Source organism: Cataglyphis hispanica, chromosome 24 (assembly GCF_021464435.1).
Source record: "Cataglyphis hispanica isolate Lineage 1 chromosome 24, ULB_Chis1_1.0, whole genome shotgun sequence".
In the NCBI taxonomy this organism is placed as follows: domain Eukaryota; kingdom Metazoa; phylum Arthropoda; class Insecta; order Hymenoptera; family Formicidae; genus Cataglyphis; species Cataglyphis hispanica.
Genome location: NC_065977.1, coordinates 1,195,257 through 1,218,249, shown reverse-complemented (window position 1 = coordinate 1,218,249; position 22,993 = coordinate 1,195,257). Strand labels below are relative to the sequence as shown.

Sequence of the window (22,993 nt, the reverse complement as noted above, 5' to 3'; positions counted from 1 at the left end):
AATGGAATGCAAAAATGATTGCGTGGGCTTACCTAGCCGTGACACGGTTGCGTAATAACGAGAGACGATAATCGGCCGACGATCGCGGAAAGAAGCGAATAAGTACGTCGGGAAGCCTGACTCGTTAGCCGAGAAGAGCGTGAGGTTCTTCTTTGTACACGCCGTTTAAACCTTTTAACCTCTTAATTAATCGAGTGACGAGATGTTTGATCTCCCCCCGACTAAAGCCTCTGTAGATCATCTAGATTATTAACGCTCGAGATATTGCCGGTTCAAATTTCTCTCTTTTTTTGGCAAAAATAAAGAAATATAAGCCTTAAAAAACATATTTTAATGAAAAATGTAAAAATATACAAATAAATATTAAATATTATAATAAAAACTATACTAAACTTGCAGCGCAAAATAATAAATACAAAAAATTACGATACCAATAATAAAATAATAAACTTTTATCTTCTTTTATATTGTAATCTAATACGCTACTTTTCTAAAGTGAAAGATAATTATAATAATATTATATGAAAAAAGATACGACAGGCTGAAAATTGATATTAATTAACATGTAAATTTGTACATTTTAAAATGTATTTTAACTAATGGAAATTCGTTTCATTAATTGACTATATAAGCTATATGATGAATGTTGGCCTCGAGGAAAATTCTTTGTGAAATTGACAAGTATTCATGTTGATTATAGGCTGAGTGCAGAATAGCCAATATTATAATTAGAAAATAAACCAAGCAATTTTGTTTACCAAGAATACCGCAGTAACAGAAAATTTATCAAATGTTTATTTAGAATGAAAACTAATTTGCTGTACTATATTTTTTGCGACATTTATTCTGAAACGAAAATATTTATAATTAAGATAAAATGAGAAAATTATTCATTCAACGTGTCAAATTGTTTCAGTCTAATCAAGTGTTTTATCATCACGTTGGAAGCATTTATTTACATATTAAGCGTATAAAAAGATTAATAAACTTCAATTTTTTCCTGTCGTAATTAATAATTTTCTTGAATAATCTCTGTTAAAAATGTTATAGATTATTATTCTGTAATATTTATACATATATATCTTTTTAATCTCTTTTTAATTATTTTTTCTTTTTCTCTTCTTACGAAAAAAAAGATCTAGTGTTTAAATAGCTACATATCCGATTATTATCAAGAAAGAATAATCATCTCAATTCGCATATACGAAGGGAGACGCTCGCGCGGAAATCTTTCAGATTGTTCGATCAGAGTAATCGCGGGTATTTTGTCACTTACTTTATTCATCCGAGGGGATATATTCCGCCGGAAGACACGATCGTTTCCTGCGGTAAGCGCCTCGTAATAAAACGTCTCATACCCACGAGATAATCTTATCGTGAATCGCGCGTACCGCGTACACATACATGTGTACGTGATTAAGCGCCGTCCTGGGGTAATATTATCCGGCGATATGTAGGTGAGCGCCAATCCTTTAGGGAAATTAATGGCCCTGTATTATCTGGTCGATATAGCGTCGCGGTCAGATGGAGATTTTTTTTAAACGCGCGAGAAACTTTCGCCTTGGACTCGACGCTCTGCCGCCGTTCGTTTATCATTTCGACGAGTACGTGTCACGTGGTATTTCCGATCGCGTATCGCTCGTAATTTGTATCATCCCGGCCGCCGTTTATATCGTATTATTAGTAGCTATTATGCAACACGCGTCTCGTATCGCTCGATTTTAATTGTCATGCGCGCGCCCGTTGCAATTACGCATACAAGCTTATTAAAGAACTTATCCGAATGAAATCAAGCTCGAGATTCTGACGGCAATCTCGCACTTTTTCCTATTGGCTGAAAATAAACAATGAGGACACTTTGATATCGTTTATTATCAACTGTAATGTAGATTTTTTTTTATTGGAACTTGTTCTCCTTTTTTAATAATAATAATTCTCATGGAAAATAATTTTTTGATAAAATAATGTCACGTTACTTGCTCGAATCAATTTTCACGAGACTTTAAAATTTGCTGAGATTCATCAAAATCATATCGTTAAAATAATCCTCAGCCGCAAACCATCTTTCACATATCCCTTCTCCTTCAGATATCGATACTCCCTCCAAAAAAAAAAATAATATATATATCGATTTTATCCGCTCGTTGCTATCATTTCTTTCTTCTGGACAAAGTATACCGATATCTTCCAGCATGGATGACTTCTGAAAACATTCGGTCCTCTTTCACAATCCTCTCGCCTTTTCCTTTCTTCTACACCGATGGGCTATTCACGTCTTTCACAGAGTTGCCTCCGGGGTGGATAACCTGAACGCAACTATGTAGAGCCTATACGCACTCGAGAGTCTTCCAAAGAGCTCGCTATTTCTGCTCACGTAAAACGAGACATATAATTTTTTCATAAAAATCTAACGGCAAAAATATCTCTAACTTTAATAATATTTAACATTAATAATATTCTAGATGAAAAGTCTACTTTAAATAAATTAACAAAGTTTTCCTTAAAAAAAATGTATTAAGAGTTTCAAAATCTCTCTCATAGGGACATTATGTTATAAAATTATTTTAACTTTCATAATAATAATAATAATAATAATAATAACAATTTAAAATAATTATAAAATTATCAATAATTATTACTAATTTCTTAATATTATTATTTATAATTATCATAATTGTATTGCATAATATAATTAAAAAAATTGTTTACTTCTATTATAATATATATTGTAATGTTAAAATAAATTATATATATGTTATATTGCACTATGACGCAAGTTAGATATGCATGCGATAATCTCATATTTTCTACAATCTCTCTTTCTATTCTGATTCCTGACAGAGATGTCTCTTATGGCGGCTCCGAGAAATACTTCGCAACCTTTTTGCTCGTCTTAACATTCTCCGCGTGGATCTTTTCGCCCTGGACCGCACATGCGGCCTCTGGAGCCCAGATCCTTTTGTGTTCTCGCCGTACCTTCTTTGTCTCTCTCTCTTTCTCTCTCTCTCTCTCTCACCTCTTTATCCCTCTGATATTTTTCCTCTTATCCTCCGACACGAGATCTGCCAAAAGGGACTTCGCTTCTTTTTAACAAACACAAACCATGCGAACAAATAAATGTCACGAGCCGCTCAAGACACGTTACCACTGCAAAGCTAAACACCGCTTTGCTTTTTTTCCATGCTGCTAATTTACGTTTCTCGTTATTACCACGTGCGAAATTGGACCTTAGTGCCTTCGGCATGCTTTTTGCCCACATTACATCTTTCCTAAAACTACAAAGTTAATTTTTTTTTTTTTTTTTTTATATTACGTTGTGACGAAACTAGTAAACTAAATTATTTCTCACGTAATGAGAAAGAAGAGATATTATCTATAATATGATTTATAGTGTTCTCTAAATGCGTATGTATAGGTTTTGTTAAATCAAAAATCGAATTCTTTATTCTTTGATTTTTAAATAAACTTAAATTCGGTGAAATAAATAAACACTACGTGCGCATAAGATTTTTTGATCAAGGAGTCATTATCGTTTCCTTGCGCGGAGATCGGGCATAAAAACAAAGTGTACTAAAATGCAAGAAGAATAAATGGCGGTTTAATTCCTCGTATCGGAAGAATGCTTCATTGTCTTTGATCTCGGTTTGGAGCTCGGATACGCACGTTGCGAGATACTCCTTTTCTCCATCGTTCTCTCATTCTTCGAATCTAACGAACGATCGGCAACAAGTGCATTCACACGCAGATAACAAATACTAATAAGTGACATCGAACTTGTATCGTGAGACTCATTCATGAAGCTGATAATAGCGAAGCATTACATAAATCGTTTAACGCTGTCATACACTTTTTATCGCATAATACAAATATGTAAACTTTCATTCACAGGCGTGTGTTTGTTGTAAGATGCACATGGTCGTGACATTTATTCAATTCCCTCTATTGAGGGATTTGACTGATTAAAATCTCTAATTTAAGTTTTGCTGCATTATACTAGGAACTGTCAGGTCTCCATACTTTAACAAGATATGCGATATTTCAATGAACAGAGAAAAATGGGATATATGTCCGGCAAAATAAAAATCAAAAAGATAGAAAAAGAGAGCGTGAGAGAGAAAAATCGGATATAAAATTATTTTCATAATTAAAACAGCAAAAAATACATATATATATTTTTTTTAAATAAATTATGAAACTCTACAAGGTTATATATTATTTTATATTATAATATATTTTTGTTGCTTTGTATTAATTAATTAATTTGTTTGTTTATATACCAATAATTTACAAAATTATCTTGTTATATCATTTTATATCATAACATTTTTCTGTTAGCTTGTATTAATTAATTTATCTATTTGTTCTTTTATACGAATATTTTACAGTATTATCAGTTATAAAAAGGTAATTCGCGTTATTATTACTAGTTTTCGTTAAGCTTCATAAAAACTAAATGATGTTTTCGAATCAACGAAATAATCTTATTCGTAAAAAGTGATGCTATTAGAGAAAAAAATGCGGTGTTACTTCATCGTTACATCATCGATTGCGTCAAAGCTTTGATTACTGAAATAAACACCTCCTACACCATCATCAGCTATCCTGAACGGAACGATTAAATGTTCTCCTCCTTCTCAAATCTTCTCCATTAGTTCTTAACGCTTAACTCAACCACGAAGCCGACACAATCCTTAAAGTTAATGCAACTCGGTGTAGATCGTGGTATATGTTGAGCCCTAAAGTCGAAGTCGCTTAGAGTATCCAGAATAAACATACCGAATAAATATCTAAGTATATATATATCTCTGTATTTCAAGAAAAGTAAATACAGCTTATCTTACAGTTGGCGCTCGAAATAGAGTCTTTCCTATGATATTGACGTTATTTTGTGACTTAAATATTTTTCTATTAAAAAATAAGAGAGTACGAATCATAATAAAAATTTTACCGAGATTAATAGAAAAAAAATATCTCATTATTATACAGCTTTGAATATAAATTATGATAAGGAGAAAATATTTTTATAAACAGAAGGTTCCAAGTTAACCGCGCATTCTTATTAAAAAAAAAAAAAAATTCACATTTATTTTATTATTTACGGACAACCATACATACCTTTTATTCGCTGAGTATCGTCGCTGTTATCTTCGATATAAATGGACTACTGCGTTATCTGGACGATTACAGTGCGATGGACGTGGTGCAATTCCGTGTCTCTCGTCTCGGCAGTCAATGCCGCGGGACATGAACGGGATGCAATTGTGGGTTGCATCAGTTCTATCGTCTGTCTCTCTCGCCGCGACTTTGCGCTGCGAACGCGTCACGACGACTGCATGCCGCGCTGCATTTATTGCTCACTGCACTGGGGAGGAATTCCCGTGACCAGGCTTGTTCAAGTTTGCCGACCGCCAAGTCGCGACACTTTCGGAGTCGCGATCCGTTCTTCACGACGCACAACCGGGAGCTGCCTCTCGTTTCTCTCGGTTCGCTCCCGCAAAGTGTAACGCGATTCGCCACGCAAAGGATAACTTCTTCTCTTTGTCCTTCGATGACGACACGGCGGGATTTACGAGACGCTGCCGTGCGGTTTCCAGCGACTCGAGGTTTTCTCGAAAGATTACTGCTACCAGAAATTGCACGGTGGATTTACGCGTGTCCGATGAATTTCTAAAAAAGGAATCCGTAGAAGAGTAGCCTCTGGATTATTCATTATTGGCTCACGCGACGCATAATGCAAGGACGCAAAACATAGGAATACGGGGTTGATGCTTTCATCGCGCCAATACGAGGATTGTGACGCGATCGGAGACAATAACTAGATTTCGACAGAATTTTACATTAATTATATTAGATGGCACGTATAAACTCGATGATTCATCAACAGTTTCTGCAACTAGAAGCGGTGACGTAAATAGATGAGAGGATTTTCCCAATAAACAAACAAATCATCACATCTTGATAGAATAAGTTTGATATTATCTTTGACCTTTTTCAGACTTCTTCGACGTATCCGAATGTATTCAGCAATTTTAACAGCAATGATAATTACAATTACATTAAATACATTTTTTGTAATGTGTCGTGCAATGCTAATTTCTTGTGTACGAAGTGCTGTTTGCATTGCGATTAGTTGATCGATCGTAGAATCGCAAACTTTGCTTTCGATTTTGCAGCGAGTTCTGTCAGCGCGTTATCGAGGCAAATTACCGAAACGCATCGCAAAGTTTTCGGAGCAGAAACAATCCACAGCGAACTGCCAGACTATTATTCCTGCGGTGGAAACTGTCATTTTGAAGTACCGCGAATTTCATTCCTAGAAGATACGCAACATCGAACCACCGGTTGGTGGTTTGAAATTTGCGAGTACACTTGAAAACTGCGCTAAATTCAACGTCTATATACGCGAGAAATGCTGATTTTGCGACAAAGTATTCAGCAAATTTCCCTCAAAAATTCGCCAAATAGAACTCGAAATATGATGTCTTCTCAAGCCGTTGCGCTGATCGTAATTGAGGCTGGAATGAGCCTCAATTATATCATATTTTTCTCTTGCATTATTATTCCAATTTGTTGCAATTAATTGCACTTGAGTACGCATCAACTTTTATCTCGTAATAACTTTTTAAAGCCTTTCTAAACTTTCGCGGATCACATCAGGCTCGTTCGGCCTCCTTCCCAATTACAGCCTAGGCGTTATTGCACGTTTCTGTACGTCGAGATATCTTCTTTGCGAACTGTCGTATCACGTATAGAGAATGCCGTTATCGCACACAGCGCAATTTACAGGGATGGTACCCACTTCGCGGTACACTGATTGCGTTTCCTTCTCGTGACAGCAATTGATACGGCCCGTTTCTACGGTTAAACGCGGCGACCATCAATGGTCTCTATTTTTGCTCGCCACGCGTAAAAAGTGCACTCGAGAATTAGCGTCGCAGCTGCGACTGCGTTCCTGAACGCGAATTTCACCGGCAAATCGCCGCGCGTTAATCGCATCCTTTCAACCGCGCGATCGGCGCGCGAAGCGAGGCCTGGCAGCGACGTCGCGAGGAGGTAATTGCAGCCCCTTGTACGGCACTCGAAGGGGAAACTAGCACTATCCTCGTACCATTACTATTGCACAAGATTATGCACTGTCACCATCATGATGGAGCGCGATATTGATCGTATATCTCTGCATGATTTTCAGAAATTGCTTGACGAATCACGACGGTGATGAGCGTTATATCAGCGTGGATCTATGGAATTTAATCTAAACTACGGAGTTTTATAAACAATTAACTTTTATCATTATTGCGCAATTTAATTGAATTTTTTTACAACTACATAATTAATTTGCGAGAGAGGTGTGTGCGAAGTTACACGTTTAGCTAAACTTGGAGACGAAGGGCTCGGCTTAATTTGCGAGGAATTTCAGCTTACGCTAATAACTTGGGGATTACGTTAGTTGGAGGAGAGTGGCCTTAAGAAACTGGCAGGAAGACACGAGCTCCAACTTCCTCCTTGCTTTAATATTCGTGGATCTGTCATGAATTATGATTTGCAAAGATAATGCGGGATTAAATCTGATAACATTCCGCGTCCTCCCGCCGAAGCGTAATAACAGATCGTATTCATATCGCCTCTAATACATATCCATCATATAAATTCGTGGGAAATCTTCGCGAGATTCTAAATATTTACTAGATTTTGAAAGCTAACCGTCAAACGTTTTTCAGAAGGGAGAGAAGAGAGCAGAGGTCTAAGGAATAATAATTATTACAGAGCCTGGAAAAGTCACGATGTTGAAAAAGCATGGTTTGAGGTGCGCAAGAATGTAATTCGCGAGTGGAGAAAAACCGCGATGCAACGACGAGGAAAATAAACAAACGCATATAAACATCGAGCGATGGACAGAGACGAATGGGGCGCGAAAATAAATTGAATTAACATATTAACGGACAACGAACACGAGAAAGCGCAGGGCGCTATTCAACCTACCGCCTCTCTCTCTCTCTCTCTCTCTCTCTCTCTCTCTCTCTCTCTCTCTCTCTCTCCTCTCTCTCGCTGTTATACAGGATAAATAAAAAAGAAAAAAAATGTGAGATTAAAGATATCGTATAAATTGTTCTCTCGACTCTTTGATAACCTCGGTTAACTGTTAACTGACCCTTCCCTAGAGAATCGCATCTATTCTTTCGAGCCGTGACGATTTAAAAAATCCTGCAAGCGAGGAAAAATTGGTTTTTGAAAAAATTGTATATTGGAACGAAAAAAAAAGAAAGTCATTTGTGGGAATCATTTGTCAGAGTCTCCCGAGTGAGTGAGCCCATGTAATTAGTGAATTTCGTTTCGTTTGACTCGGGGCTATTTATTTCAGAAAAATACTCAAAGGAATCCGAATGATATATTTAACGAAGTGTCGTGTAGATACGCGCGGAGTTACGCGGTCAATTGGAATCTAAATCGAGCGTAATAAGCCGTCGTTCCAGGCAATGCAAGCTGTGATCTCGTGAGAAGAAGGAAGCTCTTAATCGGCGTCCATTAATTTCATCTCGAATTAAAGACGAGAGAGTTTTACTTGTATACCTCGCCCCTTTTTCTCTAGCTCCAAAAATACACTCAAACATTTGACCGCGCAAGAAAGAAAAGCATCGAATCGTTTGACAGATCCTTGGCTCTAGTAAACAAAATGCAGTAATCTCGCATTATTTGTAGAGTTTACCGAAAGGATTCGAGACATTTGGGAGAAATGGATGAGTTGTACACCGCGTTAGTGGATTTATTTAATCCACGAATCCCTCGGGCAGATCCACGCGACATATCCGGCAAGTAATTGCACAAATGGAGATACACATCACCACGTCGAATTCACTCTCCACTATCGATCTTGGTTAACTCTATTAGAAATCACTATGTTCGACTTCTCGAATCGGAGCATCGAACGCGCGCGCGAACCAAGCAGCATCGATCCTCTCGATCGCGCTGACGCGGCAAGACTAGACTGGCCGGCATGGATCGGGATCGTGATCGAGGAACAACGACCAGGGACGGCGCGACGCAAGGTTCGCCAAGAAAATACCATTAACGATCCATAAATAATACAACCGATAAGATGTGTGAATTTAACAGCTTTCCACTGATAGAATTTAAATTCTCCTAAAATAAATAGGATTAAAAAATACATACACACACACACAGAAATACTGATATATGTGTTTAATAATATATCAAAAATATTAGTTTTATATATTTAAAAGTATATAACATCAAAATTTATGAAAAATTTTTTTATTGTAATACAAGTTAAAAGAAAAAGAAATCATAAGGATTGGTAATAAAATCTTAAATAATAGAGCGTGAGAAATAATTTTTATAGCTTTTGTTAAAAAATTAAAATTTATATTGTATCTATAAAAATTAAGGATTTATAATAAAATAGAATATATTAATCTTTACAATTTGATCTGTAAAAGTTAATTAAAAATATCATTAAAAAGCACACGGCTTATCCGATCTAGATAGCTTAGAATTTAATCTTAGATCAGCTCCTTGAATGGCACGTAATAGAAGAATCCGACGCGTTATCGCAACGTTGATTTATTAAGCGCAGTCTCTATCCCTTTTCTAAATTGCTGCGTAAATTCGTGACTCGTATATATTGTGAGAGATACGCGCACTGACGGAAGAGAAAGCCGAAAGTATATGCGAACATTTTGCTCTATCTCGTGCTATTTTATGGAGTGTAGCGATATTAGAGATGAATCTAATAATATACAAGGCGTTACAATTTCTCAATTTTATTAAATAAAATTATATTGGAATGTTCACTATTGTAAAAAAGGGATTGAAAACATTTTTAGAGAATAAAAATGAAGAGAGACTTTTTTGAGATATCGACAAAGAACATGCCTATGATATATATATATATTATGACAATGTAAAAATCTAGACGGAAAAAGAAAATAATAGAACTAACTTTATATGTGCGAATTGATTTTATTTTATCGTGAGAAAATGCATTGTGCTTCCTTTTTATTAATATTTTTATATTCTATTTCTTTTTAATTTGTCATATTATTATTGCAGTACGTATTGTATACACCTCGATCTAATCTAGCCTGTCAATTATCAAAATGTAGCACACGAATCGGTTACAGGAGATCGAGAACGAAGGAATCTAACTAACATCCACAGGTGTGTATCGCGAGTATGAGAAGCCAGGCTCTCTCTCAAATTCTCGATTTCAGACGACGAGCGGAATCTATATAAAAAAAAAGTCGAGAACGAAACGCCAAGTCCTTAGATAGTCACGAAGGGAGGGAATGCGGCTGATACTTTTTTCCATGAGCGCCCGAGCCGCGTGCCCACATCGAGCACATACCTGTTTGCGGTATGGTATGCGTGTAGCTGTACCACTACCACCATCACACCATAAGAGCGCGGTGAGATGAGCACACGTACGTACATACGAGCATATCCCTCATTAAGGTACTCGACTGGTTTGGTCCACGGCGCGCGCGATGTTTTTCGCACAGGCACGCACGCACGCACGCACATACACTCGTGAGGCCTTCCTCATGTGGTCACTTGCGTGGTTTTATATGATCCCGGTTTTATTTTCACGTGGTTCATTAACGACAGATCACGTGACACTTGGCATCCGTTTAATTAAAAGAAGGAAATTATGAAAGAAAGTACGCGTAGGGAGAAAAAAAAAGATGCATTGCGCTTATTAACCTCTTTTATATGGCACGATATTTTTAAACTTTTATTAAATTTAAAAAATATGAGATGAAGTGACTTTCTGTGTAATATAAAATGAAACTAAATTACACGATGGTTCTTTTATTTTTTAACATGCTCTCGTGCACTTAAAAGATCATTTTAATTCGAGATCTATTGATAAAATAATATTTCAATATTATATAATATATATTAATCGGGGATAACACGATCGGTATTCATCCAATAACAATAATCCATTAGAGGAAGGATTCAACTATCACGAGAGAAGTGCGCGTTGCATACAAAAGTGAAATCATCATTTTGCGAAAAGTTAAGAATCACTGTATCGTCAGTGATATCGACGTGCATTGTGCGGATGTCGAGCATCGAGGCGAGCGGCACTTCCGCCCGCGTCGATGCTGCTTCGTCTGCCCCGCTCCCTCCAGAAGAATGAGGATGATGCTCCTCGCAGAATCGTCCTTCGTCGGTGGCAAATGTGTCGTATTGTCGACAACTTTTCGATTCTCACCGGGATGAGCTTCCGCTGGCGCCAACATTACGACGAATCGTCCTACCAGGTCCTCGTTCAATCTTAAGGACCTATTGGGGTTCCGCTCCGCTGCTTTCCACGAGATAAAGTCGTTTTACCGAGCAAACGGATTTTCGCGATTTTTCGGGAATTTTCGAAGCAATACAAGTGGACAATTCGAATTATAACAAGTTTGTTTTTTTTTTTTTGCCGCATCAAACGACAGAATTTTTTATAATTCATAATTGGGTTCCTTACCAATTAAAATATATCAAGGCATCGATATAGTTTTCATAATTAGATAATTGAAAGTGAAAATATGTGTGAGATGCATTTGTGTGTAGACAATATAAAGTGTGATGAAAATTTTATTTTAATTCTTTCTTTAATTTGAAAGTTTGCTTCCTTTTTTTCTCTCGTCTCTTGAAAAACAAACTCAAAAAATTCGGCACATAAAAAATCTGTCATTTAAGCTAAAGGATTTAATTATACGGGATAAATATCATGTATAACGTCGGCGCGATCGTTGCATCTTACCAAATAAATTGATTTAATTTATTAATAGCTTTGTTATTAGACGAATTACGCGAAGATCCGCGCGCGACCTTATTTACGATCCGTGTATATAATTCGTAATGTGTTAACCGGTTCATTGCGTATGTGGTTGCAAACAACCAGCTTGCATACAACCTGCTTACGTGCATCTGCATCGCCGGATCTCAAATGTGCTATTAATAGAACACCTTTGAAATCATATAATACGTGATGCTAAACGCTTGTCCAATGAGAATTTCTTTACGAAAAATGATAAAAGACTAAGAATTGTCAAGTGTTTATGGCAAAAGGAAAATATCGATGTCAATATATAATACTTTATTATTTCAGAATTTAAAAAATTTATATTAATATTATTTAAAAAAAAATTACATTTACACGAAAGCCTATTTCAGTGCCTGATAAAATTGATTAGAAGATGGTGGATTATATTCATGTAAATAATCGACAACTAATTGACAGCAACAAAGATGGAGAAATACGAGAGGACGGCCAATCATTCCCCTTTGTTGTTCCTCCAAGTGATGCTTCAGTGATCGTCTGGCGACGACAAGTAATGCCTAGATAAATTTATAATTTCGCCGTAAATTATAGGGAAGATCATGGCGGTGACGTGTATTTACTCAAACCGGTTTCGACGCGCTCAAATCTTTTTCGGTCGGCAAGGGTCTGCCTCCCGCTAAGCCCCGTATACACCCAAGACGGTTAGTATTTCATTTCGTGTGTCTTTTCATATGAACGATGATGTGTAGTCTCTCTGTGAAATTCTTAATTCAAGCAAGTTAAAATCGTAATTTCATCGGGCTCGAGCTTCCCAGAATGAATAGACAAGTTTTCCGACAATTTTAATGTAAGCGTTGTAACTTTTTTTTTTTTTTTCCGTGATATTTTTATAACAAATTTTTGATAAAAAATAATTACAGAAAATAAGGTTGATGCAAAACTCGAAGCCATAAATTTCCATGATCGATACTTGCGCGCATCTACTCCGCCTGCAAATCAAGTTACGGAATATCTAAACGATCGCTTTACGGTTAATCTAAGACGAATGATGATAAGTAGCGGCTATTTCTTATCTACTCGGATTACTCGCGAAATGATGGTTTAGATGTAGCGCGCCAGCAAACTATTAAGTCTGAAGGAAACTGGATAAAACGCACGGCGTAAATCGCTATTTATAAGGCCATGCAAAATGTAGGAAATTGCGCTCCGTATCTTTACGAGCTGCAGAAGAAGTCGCGCAACCGCCCCCCGATGTACTTATCCCTGAATAATCTCACGGGATCACGGAGGATTATGTAACGGGTTATGAGGAAACGCTCGTACATTCGATTCGTTATACGAAGAGTAATGGAGATTAGAGCAACTGCGCGATAACGGAAATAGGTAACTCCGTCGTGGCTGTATCGATGGTGAATGTAAAAAAAACTCCCAAGCTTCAATCGTCTTGTGAATGCCGGCTTTATTTTACCATCATTTCTCTCTGTCTCTCTCTCTCTCTCTCTCTCTCTCTCTCTCTCTCTCTCTCTCTCTCTCTCTCTCTCTCTCCCGCTCCGATGAACTTGTAAGAGTGACAATATTTTATCTCACATTCTAAGATAAAATCTTTACGAGCGACTGATTAAGGAATCACGAAAATAAAAAAAAAAAAAAATTACAGACACATAGCAGTGTACATTCGTTAAATACGATAACTAAACAAAGTCCAAACGAAACGAAAAGAATTCAAATGAAAAAAAAAAAAAAAAGGAAAGAGCTTCGATACAGAAATCTTCGATGGAATAAGACATTCATTTCTATAGAGAAATCATTGGCCTTCGATTTCTCAGTCTTTTCGTGATATAGAGAGGTATACGCTTGATATCTTTTCATACAACAGACGTCCAATTAAAAAGTTTCCGCGTTCGGAATTACGTTGCCAAATCGGATATCGAAACCGGTCGTCGGACTCTCTCGAGGAACGCGGACGATAAACCCGAGAGAGGGTCAATAATAACACGGCGCAAATTCCTTTGCGGTCGCGACACAATAGTCCTGCCTTCCCTCCCCCCCCTCCCCCCCCTCGCCGGATAGGCGATAATCTACGATCCTCCGATAAATAACTTGGTAGAACGCGGCCGTTTTCGTCGCCCCGGAGATTTCTGCCCCCCTCCCCCATCCTCTCACCCTCGTCGAATTATTTGGAATACGAGAGCGGATGCGACACGAGCTTCGCCAAATCGCCGGAGTTTCGCGATCGGTCGTTTCGAAATTCGCCGTACACCGATCGTGGAACAATCGGCGCCGCCGTGTCGTTTCAAGGTGCGCTTCTGCTTCAACACGTGCCACCAGGAGCGGGTACGTAGGTATCGCAGAATTGTGCCCCCTGAATTTGCGGTGATAATTTCTATGGTGCGCTTTCCGCGACACGGACACGCACGCACGCACGCAGCAAAACATTTTCGACTGTCCGCGATAGTGATGCGTCATTGTAGGTGGAATCCTCGGGGAAGGTATTACGATAGGATATGCCTTTTGGGATGAAAATTTAAAGTGAGGATATTTTGCATATCGCACGTTTTTATCTTTCTTGACGTAATTAGAGCTGCGTTCCTTCTTTAGAGACGATTAAAGATAAATGTGGAAAAAAGAAAAAAATTATTTGAAATTGAAACGATATCTGTATTCGTGTTACGTGATTAAGTATCCGAATGTATATGATATAGCTCGCACCCATTGAAAATTGTATCTATCGAATTAAAATTTTAGAATCATATTTTTATGCAGGTGTTACTTTTCGTATTACGTAACGTCAATTTGAAAATTTTCAAATCAAATACGAGTGTCATCGAGCTTAAAAAGCTGATTGACGATTCATCGTGCAGTTTTATCTATTCGCATAGAGATCTGCTCCCATATCTTCAGCCAAATTATTTCTACACGATCCGAAAGTCTCGTTCCATCAGCACGGACGTTCATTATCCCGACATTATACGACGTCATCTCTCGAGCACGCCTTTCATTCGGTTCAACAATAAGCCATTGACGTTGAAATTCGCCAGCTAAAAACGAAAGGAGCGCTAAAAATGGGAGGAATTATAGACGAATGGCAAGGAGAGCAAAAAGTTCGGAGAGAGTCAACGAAGGGAAGACAAAAGATCGCGAATTGTGAAAAAGGAGGGCGGAAGAGGGGCCGGGGCGCAGGGGGTGGGGGAGAGGGGGAAAGGGAGGGTGGGAAAGAAAGAAAGAAAGAGATCGGGTGCGTTCCAGGGTGGCGTAGTACGAAGGATATATTCACGTGGTGTTCACCCTTTTGTGTCCCCCTTAATCACACCATTTGTGCGCCCTCAGATTGTGCGGCGCATTATTCATTGTGCGGCAGATGTGCGCGCGGCTGTTGCATGCATCTCTCGCTGCATCGCGGCGAATCGAACCGGTTTGTGCGGTTTTATTTAATTTCAGTTTATCGCGGGAGTAAGCAAGAGCAGAGAGAGAGAGAGAGAGAGTAAGCGCGATACAACGACGCGATGGTCGGCTGGCCGACTGATCGCGAGAAGATTAAATATCAAATGAAATTATCTCTCGGGAAGGAAGTTTTATTCGCGAAAATACGCGTGGAATCATTTTTACGATCTTTAGGGCATCTTTTATAACGTAAGATGCGCTCTGCGATCTTATCTCGATATCACGCACAATGTTACAACATTGAGGATTTCTGCAGAAATATAGTGCATAAATATGAATAAAAAAATTACGCAGAGAGAAAAGAAATGATAGAACTCGTATTATTGTCACTTTTATTATAAACTGTGTGCGTGCTAGAGTGCTTGGTCTATAATTAAATATTGACACTTTGAGAGTTTTAATTTATAGTTTTTTTCTCAACAAAATAAAATTGATATTACAGTGTGCACATTATTTCTGCAAACTTTTCGTATTTATTAGAACGTGATTTCAAACCTCTGTTAACGATGAAGGAAGTGCAGTGTCTCCGATGTATCTTGACATGTTTACAGAAGGAACATATGAAGAAAGTTTGGAAGAGATGATTACATACGTTATTTTTATGTAAATTCATTTGAAATTGAACAGATGATAAATTTATTTATCCCATTATTATGATATTGCCATATTTGATGTTATAAAATTTGTTGATTGATTAATTGAAATTCAACGTAAGGCTTTTTCTATTCAAGTTCTTACTCGGAAAAGCTTATTCCTAAAAACATTAGTTGCCTAAAGATCAACACCATTTTCCTTCTTTTATCGCATACACAAGGACGACTGTAGACGAGCTCGTTTGCTCGTAACAACCCCATTACTCCGTCATATTAAAAACAAAGTGTCGCGCGTGAGGAATGGAACTTTCAAGAGCTTCAATGATGCCCCGTGGCTTTCTACCGTATTCTAAGCTTGCCACAAGTTACGAAATGTCAACATGCGCAGCTGCGGAACTACGAAGCGTCGCGATATCCTCGACGGGAAGAAAAGTCAGTTTATTTATTTGCGGCATGAGAGAGGCGTGGAATTGCAGCCGGTGCCTTCTTTGAAACGAAACTGCTCTCCCATCCTCTGGGAGCATCCACGTGCAATCGCCGGTATAAATATTTGGTACGTGCCCGGCGCTTTTCCTCATGGCGGAAGTCACGAAGAAAACTCGCGAGTAACCTTGAACGTCGACTCACCAGAAGCGCGCCGTTAATTTTAGTCTCGGTCCCGCAAGTGCATTAACGAAATGACGGCTTCCCGGACAAATCGCCAAGCTGCAAATTGCGAGTACGATGCTCCAAGTACATGTTATAATATTTAGTATCTTTTACGTTACGTCAAGCCTCGTAGTAATTTAAAGTACTTTTGGAGCAAAAATTAAAAATTTATTATAATACACTAAGCATTAAGCTAAACGACATAAATTTACTAGAAATGATTATGATATTAGGTATTTATGTCACATATAATTTAAAACTAAAGAATTATAAAAAGCAAACTTGAAATAAGTAAATAATAAAAAAATTAAAAAATATTAATATTAAGATCCTGAAATTTTGACGAATAATCAGCGTTAATTGTGCCAAAATTATAAAAATTACCAATGTTGCCTTATCAGATTATTTATAATCCTAGAATATTTTGCTATAACCAAATAGTTTAATAACAGCATTTGAAAGACCTTTGTATATTTCAAAATTTACTCACTGGCGTATGCATAATTAAAAATTCCTGTGGCGGTGCGCTTTTATGTTTTGTTTTAAAAAATGCACGAATATTGTGGAATTTTTTAAAATACTCTGACGATGAATAAAAAATAATTTTCCGAGAATTAAGGTTCGAAAGAGAAGAAAATTCTGTTTGTAATATATTAACTTATTGTACATATCTTCTAGGTAAATTTTATTTTTCAAATAAAAATTAGAATACGCGATAATAGTTTGATAATTAAAATTAATTTAATATACGAAAAGCAGGTATATGTATATTATATATTTATTCCATAGTACATTAAATATTTTGCGGCAACAAATCGGTTGATGCATTTTTTTATCGAATTAACAAAATGGCTATTTCACGTAATTTATTTAAGGTAGAAAATCAATGTAAAAAAAACAAGATTTAAAAATTAAAATTATATATTATTTTGATATTTATTTTGTCAATTACTAATGTGCGAATATATCTTACGTCACGTTTTGTATTTTTCGTCGATGTAATCGATTTGCTAATCCGCCTTCAGATTCAGAGCGCGCAATAATACACTTGAAATTCAAGACACATATATATATAATATTTCACATGAGTTTATTTTATAGCATAGTAAATATTTCGTGACGATAACAAATTAATTGTCGGACGGTTTGACTTGTGTTATTGTCAAGGTGACAACATCAACACGCGTGGTCTTTTTGTTATTCGCGCGGCGACACACTCGAGATCCGAACAGTTCCGTGTGTATTTCCTTACGTATTATCTTTCGAGGTACACTATCATTTTCTACGATTATACAATCGGCGATAGACGGTAAGATTAGACTTATTAAACTGGTAAGTGACGCTTATTTATCGAGATTATTTATTTCGCGCGTTTTATTCAGTAAGATAATATTGAAACAATAGAAAATAATGAGGATAGATTAATCCGATATTTAAGATTATATAATTAATTCTTTAATGACTAAATTTGAATATATTTGGCATCGCATTCAAATTTGTCGTCAATTCAAATATAATTTTTAATAACGGCAAAATTATAGCTTAATACGATTGTGGTTTTCGCATTACTCTTTAATCGCTAAGTAATAAAATACACATTGTATATAATTGCTAAATACGCTTCGTATAATTAAACTAAATTATTTTGAAGTGCTCGATAAAAATTAACAGAGATCGCCAAAATGAAGCATATCTGATATTTGAAATAATTATTAATTTTTGCATTTAAACGGTTTTCTCTCCACGAAGTTATCATGATACGATATATAAGTTCTTTAATAAGAGATCCGCTAGTTTACTCGTTGTCTGACTTTTTCGCGTCCGATGTACGCGAAGCGAAACCGAGGCCTGTGGTATCCGATCGCGAAAACCTAGAACGATGCATTCTTCTCGTGGCGAACCAGATAGACGTTACCCAGCATGGCTATTGTTCCGTTGATGCCCGTATCCATCCATTTACCGTTCTCCGGTGGTCATTGGAGTACGTACGGCCGATATGTATCCCAAAGAACCCGGGAGGCCCGGAGGCTACCGGATTACAATGGCGAAAGAACGGCCTTTCTCCAGGCCGTCGTCACACAGACATACGGAAGTCGGCGCAGGTGTGTACATTTGCATACGCATTGTGCTATGATTGCGCCATACTTATAAGGAGCATACCCATGATTTTATATGAGATTGCGGTTGAGATGTGAGCGAGCAACTGTCGCCTCTTGACCGGTGATGCCTGGCCTCGTCGACGCAGAAGTGAATATTATAAATTAACTCTACTTTCAAAGAACTTATTAGTTTCATTTTTGTGTATATTTTATGATTATTTGCTGCGATATCAGAAATTAGATTGAAAGTAACTGAATGTATGGGTATCTTAATCTCTCCTTTTAAATTATTTCTTTTTAAATTTTTTTAAAATTCTTATTGTCTTTATGAATTTTGAATGAATATTATTATTAATATAATTATTAACAAGTCAATAAATAATCATGAAATTAGATATATTATATACTTATTATATATATTCACATTAATAATTTTATTGTAATAATATTATTAATTTCAGTAAAATAGAATTGATATTTAATCAGATAATTTAATACGATAAAAATCTAATTATGCTCATAAAATCTACACAAATGAAAATAGTTATTTAACTACAATCATAATATTCATTTTTTTGCTATAGTTTTACAGAAGAATATTATTATATATTAAATAACCGCGTGTGCATTTGCATCGTGATATAATTATATCAAAAACATTGCTCCTTTTTATCATATTTAAAAATAACGCATTGCAAATGTATATTTTCATTTCATGTTTTCGTTAAAATTGCTTCCCTCTTCCAAATAGATTGATTCTCCTTTACAGACCTTTAAATTGTCCTTTTGCAATAACTCTGAATTAAACTTTCTGGATTCATTTCTCTGTTAGTTTTTGCAACCCTTCGTTACAAGACTGTTGGTTGCGGAATTAAAGATGAACGAGGTCAGTGGCGTTTTCCGCAAAAGTATAGACAAACGCAAGTTACGGTAACATAATTCCAACGTACGTACGCACACAGAAGTATCGAAGACACAGATAAAGTACCGATGAGTGTCCGTTCGATGGAAGAGCGGAAATTCCGCCCGTTTCGCCCGCGAGACGGACATTTATTTCGATTCGCCGCGGCTAGGAATACGCAACGCGCGCGCGCGTCCCGCATGAATATTTACATCCAGATGGTGTACATAAATAGCACTCAACGAAAAAAATGGGTTAGACCCCGGGATACACCCACCCCCGTGTCGTAGATATCCGCCGGAAGCGGTCACAAATTCTCCGAGTCTCCGGCACAACCGCATTGCGCATTACTCTCTTGGACCCCCCTCTGCCCTTCCATGCGCTTCCTCTTTCTTCTTCGTTCTCTTGCGAACTTATTTTCTGCATTGTACTTTTTATTATAAATTATTTTCATTACGGTATCCCAAAATTAAAAGCTATAGCAACCGCAATATGCCATAATCATAATTATAAAATATATAATAATAATTATGAAGTTGCACTTATTAGTGCATAGTTATATAATTGAGAAAAAAATATAATATTTAAATATTTTTTTTTTTTTAATGAATTTTATTCCGGTTTTTAATATTACAGACTATATAAAATAATCGTTATACCTTTATTAAACTATAGTATTTCATACATATATTTTATAACGATATTAGCAATAACTATAGAGATATCTTGAATGTCGGATCTCACAAGACGATTCTTAAAATTCCTATGACAGTTTACGTCAAACTTATTTCGGTCTCCCAAATGGTGTTAATGACACGATCGGTAGTTTTTTATATAGCGGTTTCTCTGAAAGAACAAAATCGCAACGATATCAATCCTGTCATTTGATTTTCTCTCTCTCTCTTTCTTTCTTTCTATTCATTTCGATAAACAACATTTAATGTCTACAGAGGATAATAAATATAAAAATATCTAAATATATTTGAATATAAAAAAATATATATATATATATAACGCGTTAATTTTGCTTATCCGGATATTTCGTTCTCTCAAAATTCTCAAAACGGCAAATAACATCTACTTTATGGCGCATTCATGAGGAATGGCGTATTACGCGTATGCACGAATGAAATATCGCTTTTATCAGCCCAATCGTCGTCGTATCCCATTCGCTATTTTGGGGTCACGTACTGCGCCATACGTGCGTGGTCCCCCGCTCGCGCGAACGTTTTCGCGTTTACGTTCTTCCTATATTTTACACATGTCCGAAACTCTAATCTCCCTGCACTCCAATCTCTCTAATCTCTCTGCATATACATATACGTTTGCTCTCTTGTTTTACTCCTTCATCATGATAAATTCCATTCCCAAATATATATGATCCTCAGGGTGTTCTTAATCCCGCGTAGTCGAAACTAACACGCGCGATTAATTTTACACTCGGATAATTAACGTACGGAGAAAATTTCGATTTAAAAAAAAAAATTTTTTAAAAATATTTTATATTAGAGAATATTAAATATAAAAAAAGTATCATCATTCTTACTCTTTTAATTTTTAATTTCGTTGCACGAAATATTTATTATGCCATGTGCATTCCGAACGCTCAGATATTATATTTTTAGAGATATTCCTAATTTCGAAATATATATTTTTAGTACAAAAATGCTCCATTATTATCTAGATATTTTTAAAGAGAATGCGCAAAGTATTGAAATGTCACTTCAAATGTAATCTCTTATTTATATTTTTCATCGACCTGTCTATTGCTGTCATCTATTTTTATTTTTTTTTTTTTTCGTTACTCCTCTTATGCTCACCTTATTTCTACTATGATTACGTAACGATTCCTCAGACTTCTTCAATTCGTCTATCATGTACTTGATGTCCTCGGCTTCCATTTGTGAATCGCGACTATCGCCATAAGTGTTCACGCTGATCGTTCTTATATGTTCGCTTTCGTTGGCCGTCAAACTAATCTAGACGAGAAGGCGCGGAACACGTGCCGCAATAAAGGAGATGAGGTTGCGTTGCAAAGTTCCACTTTAATTTTACTTGACACACACACACATACATAAATATATATTTGTATATATAAAAGGACGAAGGGAGAGGATTCTTACTTTAGATTCTTTCGAGTAACAACGTCTTCGGTCGGATCGAGAAAATCTCTTGAGGCGATGGCAGCAAACCGCGAACGGGAAAATCAGGAAAAACATCGCGTTTAGGAAGAATTCCGCTTTCCTGAATACAAGAATACACCCGTTGAATCGCCACTGTGCATATATTCATGTATTGTGTTCTCACCTGCTGCATATTCTGACGGTTCTCTTGCGCGTATCCGGATGCACCGGTGCACCGTGCTCATCCCTCACCACGCGCTTATATTTTAATTCTCCTTCGAAATACTCCGACATTATGCTGGTTTCCAGCAACGAGTCTAAGCCCCAACGGCCTATCGCCGGTATGTACAAGCCCATAAACCATTTCAGAAAACCTAGAGAAGAAACAAAGTGTACATTGTTAAAAATATAAAAATGAATTGCGAGAGATACAATGCTAGAATAAAGTAACTAAACAATAAGAATATATAAAAATGACGTTAATTATGAACTTTGTTAAATAATTAGGAAATATTAAAAATACAACCGATTAAAGCTGCTTCAACAAGATTCCGAATTATAAAAAGATATATTAATAGACGAATTTTTAGGAGCTATTGAAACGATTGCACTAACCCATGAGAAGCAAGAGCAATATTAACAACACGACGAAGTACATAACGTCCAAGAAAATGTCCGAGAAAATTTGGCGATGACGTGACGGGACGGGACCGCGAAATCCAGCTGCGTGATAAAGTTCGAGCGGCATCGGTTGACAGTCGATGCCACGCGCGTCGCCCACGCACACGCATAAACAATGCAGCGTGCAGAAGCAACGATCCATTTTTCGTACCTTTATCTCCCTGGTGGCCATCAATTCCCCGAAATGGTTTAACAATTGCACTGGAATATATTTCGAACGCAGTGATTACGATGATTACATTCGTACGATACTCGAGAAGAATTCGCATTAAAAAGGAAAAATATAAGAAATTGTAAAAAAATATTAATTATTTAAATATGGGTTTCATTTCAAAACAATCATAGTTTATCTTCTTTTAGTTATCATGAGTCATTGATTCTTTTCTTTTTTTTTTTTTACCAGAGCAGTAAAACTCGTTTATGGGCAACTCGCCGTAAAGACTCAAGCTCACTGCTCGATTCCGTCGAGGTTGAATTAGTCTTTTAGGAAATGTAGCGTTCACCCAAGACTCTGGAAGGCTATCGGGACAGTCCACGATCTTCGAATAATAAGACGTCGGTATCAAACCCGTATTGGTAATCACGATCGTTACTATGGTATGATCGAGTGCTGTGCTATTTACGTTCACTTGACTGATGCGGCCCATGCATCTAAGATTTACAGATTTTTAAGAAATAATCGTACACGCATATAAATTGAATGTTATATCAAA

The 22,993-nt window shown here is 36.7% G+C and overlaps 2 protein-coding genes across 4 annotated transcripts in view; both read right to left on the bottom strand.

The window, feature by feature from the left end:
• Positions 1 to 8,935, bottom strand: part of LOC126858240 (uncharacterized) — a 211,081-nt gene extending 202,146 nt beyond the window's left edge. Inside the window, exons 1-2 of one of the 3 annotated variants that reach the window (XM_050608403.1) lie at positions 8,705 to 8,935; positions 5,116 to 5,667 (exon numbers count right to left, since the gene is read on the bottom strand). The gene's annotated coding sequence lies outside the window, so the exon portion shown is untranslated. Of the gene's footprint in view, positions 1 to 5,115; positions 6,307 to 8,704 lie in introns of those variants that run through there. The other 2 variants (XM_050608404.1, XM_050608402.1) reach the window with 2 other exon arrangements.
• Positions 8,936 to 20,283: 11,348 nt separating this feature from the next.
• Positions 20,284 to 22,257, bottom strand: LOC126858278 (uncharacterized). Its single transcript, XM_050608482.1, has 5 exons — positions 22,215 to 22,257; positions 21,784 to 21,973; positions 21,600 to 21,720; positions 21,297 to 21,455; positions 20,284 to 20,322 (listed from the first exon to the last, which is right to left on the bottom strand). The coding sequence occupies exons 1-5, from the start codon at positions 22,255 to 22,257 to the stop codon at positions 20,284 to 20,286; spliced, it is 552 nt and encodes a 183-aa protein (XP_050464439.1).
• Between the last annotated feature and the right edge of the window lie 736 nt (positions 22,258 to 22,993).

Excerpts from the sequence above, each read along its gene's own strand:
- LOC126858278 (XM_050608482.1), bottom strand. The coding sequence starts at position 22,257 with ATGTACTTCGTCGTGTTGTTAATATTGCTCTTGCTTCTCATGG. Across the intron at positions 21,456-21,599 it reads GTTACTCGAAAGAATCTAAA|ATTAGTTTGACGGCCAACGA; the intron begins GTAAGAATCCTC and ends CTTCTCGTCTAG. Across the intron at positions 20,323-21,296 it reads GTAATCATAGTAGAAATAAG|AGAAACCGCTATATAAAAAA; the intron begins GTGAGCATAAGA and ends TTGTTCTTTCAG.